This window comes from Gavialis gangeticus, unplaced genomic scaffold (genome assembly GCF_001723915.1).
Source record: "Gavialis gangeticus isolate Ggan-Ray unplaced genomic scaffold, GavGan_comp1, whole genome shotgun sequence".
Classification (NCBI taxonomy): domain Eukaryota; kingdom Metazoa; phylum Chordata; order Crocodylia; family Gavialidae; genus Gavialis; species Gavialis gangeticus.
Genome location: NW_017729032.1, coordinates 193,596,258 through 193,606,503, shown reverse-complemented (window position 1 = coordinate 193,606,503; position 10,246 = coordinate 193,596,258). Strand labels below are relative to the sequence as shown.

The 10,246-nt window shown below is 40.7% G+C and overlaps 1 protein-coding gene across 8 annotated transcripts in view; it reads left to right on the top strand.

Annotated features, from left to right (window-relative positions):
• The window catches only part of DMD (dystrophin), a 2,221,918-nt gene that overhangs the window by 2,153,432 nt on the left and 58,240 nt on the right, over window positions 1–10,246 (top strand). For all 8 annotated transcript variants that reach the window (XM_019523954.1, XM_019523951.1, XM_019523950.1 and 5 more), the window contains 3 exons: window positions 1,284–1,450; window positions 5,143–5,254; window positions 9,397–9,533. In XM_019523954.1, the coding sequence (XP_019379499.1) occupies window positions 1,284–1,450; window positions 5,143–5,254; window positions 9,397–9,533 (416 nt within the window). The remainder of the gene's footprint in view (window positions 1–1,283; window positions 1,451–5,142; window positions 5,255–9,396; window positions 9,534–10,246) is intronic.

The window sequence follows — 10,246 nt, the reverse complement described above, 5'->3', positions numbered from 1 at the left end:
TTAATGCTGATTATTATTTAGTCAGGTAAATATATTTAAATATGTAGAATGGTGTAGTGACACAAAATTAAAACTATTCTTTCCCTCTGACATTTAAAATATAAAAAGCAGATGGTGAGAGAACAGGATGTCCTAGAAAGCCCAGAGAAATGAAGTAACTAGGGCTTGGGCTTGGATATTTAAAAAAAAAATGGTTATTAATGCATTTCTGATGGGTGACTTTGAAGGCAAAATTTGAATGAAAACATGTTGATAGTTTGGGAACCTGGGATGGATAATATATGGTAATTCATCACTTTGAATACATACCCACCTTTCTGCCTCCTTCCACTGACCTCTTCCTCTCCTTTACATCAGAAATCAGCTTACTGTCTTTCTTTTCAGAGCCCTTCACCTTTTGCCAGCATTTTATCATGTCTAATACAGTTTTGAAAAATGAATTTCCACCTCAGATCAACCCATAATGCCAGCTTCCATCAGCCACTTGATAGCAATTGCTTATTTGAAAATCTCAGTGTTTGGGAGAAACTCTCCATAAACACCCACAAAGCTACCTCATTATCCTCATTCAAATCCCTTTCTAAAACTCCATTTTGCTATGATGCCTACACAATTCATGACAGTTAGATGGCCCATGTGCCACATCATGCTGATCAGTATTGTCTCCTTGTACACTCTTTTCTGTTTGTGTACCTCTCTCATTTCTTGTCTGAGAGAATAGACTCTCCAAGGTAGGGACAGTCTTCTTGTTCTATGTTTGTACAGCATGTAACACAGTGAGGCCTTGGTTCATAGCTAGGACTGCTAAGTACTACAAAAATGGGTAAGGAATTGTGTGCAGGGGACTAGTGGAACATTAAAGCTGCTGTCACTGGCTAGGTAGAAAGGGTGGGAGAAAATGTGATAAAGGATTAAACTCAAGATATAGCCTAGGATAAAGTTTGTGGGGCAAGGGGTGGAGCAAGAAAAGTTCACAGAGGAAATTAAGGAAATGAGGGAAGATTGCCTGGCCAGCAACTGATAGGAAAGGCCACTTTAATGGCCCTGGGGATTGCGTAGGAGTAGGCAGTAGGAGTATTAGGGAGGATGAAGAGAAGAATATATTGAATTAATACAGACATAGGATATAAAAAGTCAGGAGCATGTTTTAGGGATTGGGACACGGGAGTTTGAGCAGGGTTAAAGAGGAAAGGGTGATAAAGCTAGGAGTTGAGTACTTAACTTCAGGAAACTTGCTGGTTTTTTTCCCCTCAATCCTTGTCTGTATTCACCCTCTCTCACAGGCGAATAACAAGCCAGAAATTGAAGCAGCCCTGTTTTTGGATTGGATGAGGTTGGAACCACAGTCCATGGTCTGGCTGCCAGTGTTGCACAGGGTGGCTGCCGCTGAAACTGCCAAACATCAAGCTAAGTGTAACATCTGTAAGGAGTGTCCAATTATTGGATTCAGGTAAAATAATGACAGCCCTCTCCTACTAGCTTTGTTTCTGCTTGGTGTGCCAAGATCTGTTTGTTCTGCCAAGGGGGTCAAGTTTTTATTTTTATTCCAATAGTTTAGGAGGTGAAAAAAACCCAAACTAAACTTATCGGTGTCCTATATGGAGCAGCATGGGCACAGTAGTATAGGAAGTGGAAGCTGAAATGGAGAGAGAGAACCATTTCTTAATTCAAATACACAGTTTTGTTCTTTGATCCTGTTTCTTCCTGACCAAAGTACTGGCAGATTGCACCAGTAACTACAAAATTTACTTTATATTCTGTCTGTTCTGCAAACATTATTATGCTTTCTGGATTGGATCCTAATGAATGGCTTTCTGGGATTGTATGAAACATGCAAATGAATGGAAAATTTACAGACACAAAAATCAAGGACTACTATAGATATTTTTCAGAAAATAAGCGCACTAAATTAATGGAATATTAACCCCGAAATACCATTGTATTGTGATCATTTTTTTGGATTGAATCTACTCAGACTATCATCTATAAACACCTCTTCTTTAACAATCATCTCAAGTCCTTGATTCTGAAATATTTCTGATGTGTTTAAACATCTGGATCAGCACCATGGTTACTATGGCAATGAATAAGCTACTGTGTTGTAAAATGCCTGTGTATTGGAATGCCTGTTCAGAATCCACTTAACGGCTAAGTAAATACTCGCTTTCAATTATACATGGGCTTGTTTTATCACTTTGTTCCCTAATAGATCCTTTGTATGGTTTGTGTCCCTTTTATACACGATCTCCTTTTACCATTGGTATTTTGCCTTGTGTGTATCATGCTGTTTACAAAGAGCTTTTTATAATGCTGCTTCTAAAGCCCAAATAGACAACACTGGGCAGACAGCAGTTGCACAGAGAAGCTATCATTTTATTCTACAATAGAAGACACGCTTGATGCTGGAGATGCAATGAGAGAAAGCTTTAAATGTCTAGTTTCCTTGTCTTGGGTGAAGGAGGAGAATAAATAAGGCACTGCCTTTTTAAATTACAAAAGTCACTGGATTTTCTTCACTGTGTACATTCTTTTGCTTATCTAAATTGAACTTCATGGGCACAGCCCCATCCACAAGTAGGAATGTACTTTTCCCCAGGGACAAACAGCAGTGGCACAATATGGGAATGCCCGTGCACTTGCTCTCTGGCACGTGGCATTTTGCCCTGGGTGGGGTAGGGGAGGCTGGGGCCAGCACCTGGCCTGGATCCAGCAGCCTTACCTGAGGGCCCTCAGGGACTGCAGCCACAGCAATTTGGCAGCAGGAAGCCTGGCCGGCAGCCGGAGCATGGCTCCACCCACCGGGCTCCGGTTTTGGGCTGTGCACACTGCTGCCATGTGAACTGCCCTGGTTATTTTAGGCAGGGATTTTTTGACACTGGGATCTCCCAACATCAGTCCCCACTCTCTTCCCCTGCCCCCCAACGCTGTAAATTAGCCGTGTGGGGAACTCCTGCGTGTGTGGCACATGTGGTATACAGCACTGCAGACATGTCTGCAGCACCGCATACCACATGTGTGCACTTGTCTGGACGTTCCCCTTGTGCTCTTTACTCCTCTCATGTATCTCAACTTAGAGATGGCAACCATGGTTGAGGGAGGAAAAGGGACGGGATGTGAGTATAGCAGTACCTTTACGGAGTCGCCCGTACTTTCCCACTAGATGTAATATAAGAAATATGTGTTTCTGTTAGTGGTTCCCTCAAATGGTTAAATGAAAGAAAAGGGAACTGGAAAATTCAGCTGTTGTTGTGAGTGTGGGGTGACAGTCGAATGGATATTCTTTTGGAAGAACTGTGAGCCAGGCAATCTGGCTACATTACTGCATCCGGTTTGATTTTGCCTACCTAATCTACCTCTTTCATGCAGAAAGAGCATCTCTTACTGTAGCAGGTTGTGCAGTTACATATTTCTGTCTGATACTGAAAGTCACATAAGGCTAAGGGTAAGACGGCAGTGTGGTGAGGAATAGCAGGGCAGCATCACACCCTGGGCAGCTGCTGCACATGGGGCAGTGCCCGCTGCTGCAGTGCTAATGGAGGTGGCACAGCCAGCTGCCACTGTGGCAGCTGTCATTTTGCACTCTGCAGTGGTGGTGCCAAAGGCTGATGCCCCAGCTGCCTCCCCCCACCTCCCCACACCACAGTCACACTACTGACAGTGTTAGATAGGACTTTCAGGAACCTGACTAGGGTGGAAGAGAATTGTACTGTGTACACACAGATGCACCCAGCAGGCAAGCAGAATCTGGTTCCCAGTCCTTGGTTCCACAATGGCATTGCTTTAACAGGAAGGGTGGAGAGCCAGAGCATTAGGGCTTTCTCATGAAAGGTGAGAGGTGTTGTTTTTCAACCCCTTCAAGCTGAGGAGAGCATTGAAGCCAGGTCTTCCATTTCCTGGGTGAGTTCTCTAAACACTTAACTCGTATATAAAATGTGGGTATCACCCCTATTCACCATCCCCCATATTTTGGAGTGAAAGTAGCGCTTGCTGCTGAGCTTTGTGCTGAACTCATTGCTGCCAGAGTATAGGAGGTGTTTTAGTCAGCAGTTCAGCATGCTCACAGTCAGAGGTCGTGAGGGTCAGGGGCACCTAACTGGTGAATCTCAAAGTTCTTTTAAGTGCCAAGTCATTCTACGCAGGCAAGGCGGCAGCAGCTTTGAATATACACTGTGGCAAAACTTTAGATGTCTAAGGAAAAACCTACTGGTAAAATCTTAGGGCTGCTTCATGCACTACCACACGATAGATAAAAATATGGTTTAGACAAGCTTTTAAGAAGGTGTGGATTTTCAGGCAGTTAGGGGTTCTGGGTCTAGATCTTAGCCTCTCTGTACCTCAGTTTACACATCTTTAATACAGGTGCTGAGTTGAAAGACATCTAAAGAATTGATTCCCTAAGTGTCACTGTGCTGAAAAGACAACTAATTTTATTGCTCTAGGTTATTGTTAATGAATCTCTGTTGCAACAACACAGCCCCTGTGCTTCTGGCTCCATTGTGCACTGCAACATAACAGATAAAATAGTTACCTATTTTCTGAAGCTGTTGAGGCTTAATGGGCATTTGCAAATGTGCATTCAGATCCAATCTTTGAACAGACAACTGTCCACACATGCAAATTATTTTGCTGAATATGTTACAAAGAACTGTGACAAATTGTTACTTGAGGGTAGAAGGACAATAGACCTCACTGAGAATAAGCATGGAGAGGTGTTTTTTGGAAGAATTTATTTGGTCTGCAGGTACAATGGCAGGCCGCGTGAGGGGAATAAAAAGAGTTTAAATCAATGCCATTTAATAAAATATGTGTGGATGTCTTTTTGCTTATTATAAAAGACATTGATTCTGTTCTCTCTTGCCACATGAGCTTTCCTAGTATTGTCATTTTGTTACTGGAAATTGTTAACAATAGTTTTTGCTCACATGCAAACCATTTCATAATTGCCTTCTTTCAAATTGCTCTCCAGTGCCAGTGTTTAGGCCTCTATGGCTAAATGAGTATTGTATTGTGTTCACTGCATTATGTATTGTGTACAGCAAAGGCACTATCAGGGAAAAGGTGTTATTAACATAGGAAACGCCTTTACAGACTAAAAGAAAATTCACCCATGAAACTAAAGCTATGTTTATTCCCCACCACCAGGTACAGAAGTTTAAAGCACTTTAACTATGACATCTGCCAAAGCTGCTTCTTTTCTGGCCGAGTTGCAAAAGGTCATAAAATGCACTATCCAATGGTGGAGTACTGCACACCAGTAAGTAGCTGCCTCGATGACCCTTACTTACGATTATTATGTAGAAGGGAAAAGCTTGAATTGCTGTGTGGAAGCTAATGGAGCATTTATGTAGAGTGTTTTTTTCTGTAATTAAGTCGCTTTTTATACACCTTCATCTTTAGAGCCTCACATTTTGCAGTTTACAGTGAGGAATAACAGTGATGGTTTTAAGTAATTGGAATTTAAGGCTTACTGCCTTTCATTGTTTGTACAGCACTGTATCAAAATAGTTTATTATATGCTAATGAGTTGTTCTATGTTCAGTGTTAAATAATTGATTTTATGTATTCTACAGTAAGCCTAGGATTTTTGCAAAATCTATTTGCATCTTACAGAGGCAAGAAAAAAAGATTAACTTGCTATATATCACTGTGAGCTTTTTTCCCCTAGCAAGTTCGTATTCTCTTCTTTTTTTTTCCCCAGTGTACTTTGATTGCATTATAAACTCTGTATTATAGAGAAGACACCAGTAGAATCTGTTTAATATGATAGCTCTTCTGGCATATGGTGGTTTACTTGTTTTGTCAGTTCTCCCCCTCCTACAGCGAAATTCTTCTAAGCACGAGTGATAATTTTTATTATAAGATGATGTAATGATACAAAAAGATCTAGGACAAGCCTAAGAAAAGTGAACTGGATTTTCATCTCTGGAAGCCAGAAATAAGTTTCTCAGTGTGGTTTGTGTGTGTTGTCTTGAATCACTGATATAATATGAAGCCCCATTTAATTGCCCCACAGAGGATCATTTCATATAAGGGTAGTTCGCCAATGGTGTATATTTGATAAAGCAGATCTTACTTGTTTCTCATGTGTCAGGGGAAAAGGGAGTATGAAGTTAACCTTTTGTACCACACCTGATCTCAGTGCTTGGAGGCATTGCAGCTGTGTATAAATCAAAGTAGCCCTCAAACTGCTCCTGCATGATGCCGAAGGGCTGCCTCTGTGGTGAGTGTTAAGCGAACTTTACAGCAACCACCAGGCTTCTCCGTACAAGCCACAAGATGACCTTCAGGTCCTAGTATGTGTTAAGTGGTTCCAAGATCTTAAATTCTTCTGTGGTCAAATGTAAATGTTTAAAATAAACCATTCTAATAACAATATAATCAGGCTAAGAACCAAAAGTGTGTGAACTGTCTCTTAATTTCTATTCAGACTAAGGACGTGGACTTAAAGGGCACCTATACAAGTTCCCGACTCCTGTTCTGATGCACTGCAGCAGACTCAATTAATTGTGTGTGTTGGAGCGTTCTTATTAAAGCACTCCTGCAGCTTTGGCATCACGCGTATTTTGTGTCCCTGCATTTCAAAATGGTGGTGGGGATGCTTTAACTAAAGCTTTAGTTAAAGCACCTCCACCACCATTTGGAAGCATGGGATGCTGAATACACAAGACACTGCAGGTGTTTTAATTAGGGCAGCTCCCAAATGCCCCCACCCCAGAACACATGTAAAGATGCCCAAAGAAAAGAAAATATGTACTACACCTAAGATATTCAGATAAAGCAGTAACCAAGTTTCTGTCTGTTTTTATTTTTAAATTATAGCATGTTTCTGGCACTGTCTAGTCTGAATCTCTGTAAATGCAATCCATTTGCCTCTGCCAGTTTCTCATTAAAAGTCTCCATTGGCTTACCCTTTCTTCATTGGCTGCTCTTTCTTAATTAACTGAGATGAGCAGAAATGATTTGTTGTACAGTGGCACATATGAGAGGGAAAGTTTAGAACAGCAGACACAAGTCTAAACAGATTGTTTTGTCAGAGGCGTTGCTGGAGCAAATTGCAATCTTTAGAGTCATGGACCACGTTATAACATTCCTCTCAACTGTAGCTGAAAAATAATTTTGCTGGATTGGTTACTGTTTCTTCTAGCCACTTTTTATTCTCCAAGTAAATGGAGTGAGAAGTTCAGGGGGGGGAAACTGTGTGCAGAATAACACCTGTACTACAGCTTTCTTGCTTGTATGGTTGGTTTTGGTGATGGACCTGTAACTAATGGACTTGTCTCTCTCCAAAATGATTATAGATAAATGAATCAATATGAATGCGTGTGGGTGATTCTCAGTGGTTTCTTATTGGAATCTATTACAGGGTCCAATAGATTTTTTTCCTCTAGGAATACCGAAAATGCAAATAAGTAGCAGGCTAATTTTAACAGAAAACTGAAACTGCATCCCAACTACTGCACATAGCTCTTTAAACTACTTTGCAGGCAGTAAATTTTACCGTGATTTCTGTTGTCTTCATACCAATGTACTGTGCATAGATGTACCAGCCAGAAACTGAATTTGGAGCAGATTACCTGGAAAAAATGTCTGTGCCATGGGAAGTTTAGGAACACTTTTATATCTAACTGAAAAATGACCCAAAGAAGTGAATAACTGTACCAAGCAGCCACTCTGGTCTCAAGGCTCAAACCAGAGCTGAGCTGCCACTTACCCTGGGCCGAATGGCTCATTTGGCAGAGGTAGGGCACACAGCAGGGGAGAGTGCAAGGGAGACCATGGATTGGAGGGGGAACATGAAGCTTTCTCCACCCCAGACCCTACCCCTTATGCCTATGCCTGCTCCCCAACTCCCTACCTGCTCTGCTCTCCCCAGTTGCTCCTCACACCTTTTGCTCCAGCTCTGGTCCCTCCTTTTGTTGCAGAGAACTCAGAAAGACCACCAAAGGTCAACAATGCAGACTTGAATTTAAATTTCTGGTTTATCTTGTGAATCATATTTTCAGACCTAAACATGCTAACTCTGTTTTTTGCCCTTCAAAAGGTCTCAAGGCAAGCCAGGATGTCATGGCACCCTGCTTGAGAATCACTGTGCTCTGCCATTTCAAAGATGGTGTGAATTCTTCTCTTTCCTATACAAAAAGATGTAAAGCTTACTTGTCCTTTTCAAATTTGTTTCAAAGGATTTTCTAAAACATCCTTCATTTTTCTGTCTAAGGGATATGGAAAAGCAGCAGCATGTGTGTCAACTGGAACAACAAATTCTACTTTCAATAGTAGGCGCATAGTTTATTAGAAATTTTAGGCATATTAGTTTTCCTTCATTTCTTTCTTCCAAGCTATATGTACCAGGCAGGAAAATCTTTATGACAATCAAGAAAAATCATATTAACAGGTTGCTATTTTTCTGATCCTATTTTCTCTGTGAGGTGTAAGGCCTTAAATAGAACTCGAATAAAAGAATTAAAGTTCTCCATTAAAATTCCTCAGAGAAAGGCCTTCTGAATCTTAATCAGACTGTAAGAAGAAAAGATAGATAATTTCTCCTTCTTAAATCTTCCCAGAAGGCACATTTTGATTTAATTTTGGCTTGGCTTATCTTCGTTTTCTTACAAAACTGATGCCTTTTTGTGCTCCTATTGTGGTTGAGAGATGAGAGAAGGAGCTGAGTTCTGGCAAAGAATGAAAATGTGGGCAGCCTGCAAAGGCCTAAAGTGTTTATTCTAAATGCCTGCTAGCTCCAGATTGAGAAAATAAAAGGAGAAACATCCCACCCAAGAATTTCACCTGCTTTTTATTTTCCTCTATTTGGACAAAATACTGATGGCAGAGAAGGCTGGAAAGGGAAACTTAAACATCGAGAAGCAGATTACTATCAGCTTTCATGGACTGTCTAATGGTAAACAAGAAATGCGCACTGGGACTCGGGACACAGAACTGGCTAATCAGGAGGGCAGGTGGAAAGTTATAGACTTGCTGCATAGCCTAGTTTCAGCCATTTCAATATGGCAGTGAACAAAGGCAAAGCACTTGCCTGCTCCATGCCAAGGAAGTGACAGGCTTTTTTCTCTTTTATTGGTTGACTGGCTCAGTTTTGTCTGTCTGATAATATGAAAGAAGCAATAAATCTGTTATCTCAGGATTTTGGAGCTCAAAAACTAGAAATTCCTGTGTGTTGTATAGGTACTTTACCTTTTCTGGCAAATAATCATCTCATTTTAAAATGCTTTATATCTGTGGTGGTAAGAGCATAAAATAGGAGGTTCCACCAGTCAAATCATTGGCTGTCCCTGTTCTGTGTGCTCCTGCACTCTTTCAAATGGCCTGGCCAAAGAAGAGATAATCAAGGGCAATAATTGCCTCCTCAAAGGCGATTTCACTGTGATTTGTTGCTTTCAGACAACTTCAGGAGAAGACGTCCGTGACTTTGCCAAGGTACTGAAAAACAAATTTCGAACAAAACGCTATTTTGCAAAGCACCCGAGAATGGGCTATCTGCCTGTACAAACTGTCTTGGAGGGAGACAACATGGAAACGTGAGTAGCTCTAAAGCAAATAAGCAGTATCTCATTTGATACGCTCTTTGAGCTCCCCAGCTGGTGCCAACTCCTTTCACTTCCTAAATGCATAAAGCCTCTTTCATTTCTTTCATTTTTGTTTACTTTGGCTGAAAGGAAAACACAAGCTGGCATTTCAGTTGCCATTCCCTTTACCCTATCCTTATAATAAATTAAACTTCAATTAACAAAAGAAAAGTACCTGCTACCTTACTGATTACCTTGTAAAACATTAAAATGGTTCTGGTAATTTGCAAACTGGTGGTCTCAGCATTCAATTTTGATTTTCTTCCAAATGGATATCCATCATGTGTTGTATTTTTTAACTCAATTGCTAAGCTGTAAATTTATCGGTCTAGCTTATTCCTTTCTCACACGATAGATGTGGTCACATAAAACTCACATAAAATGATGTGAGGTAATTGTAAAAATATGCAGTAATGATGCTCCTGGAGAAATCAATCGGTGGTTTTACCTCTCTCTAACTGTATTGCAAGTTTATACTAACCAGCTATCTAATGGCAATTGTACAACAGCTTGTTATCTCTCTCTCTCTCTCTCTCCCCCTCTCTCTCTCCTTTTTTTTTTTAATTTGATATTTTAATTTTATTTTCTGCCTTTTTGGTTAGCTGCTTTTCACGGTCATCCATGTTGGTCTGTTGGATTTTCTGTTTTTTAGTTGTTGTGATTTT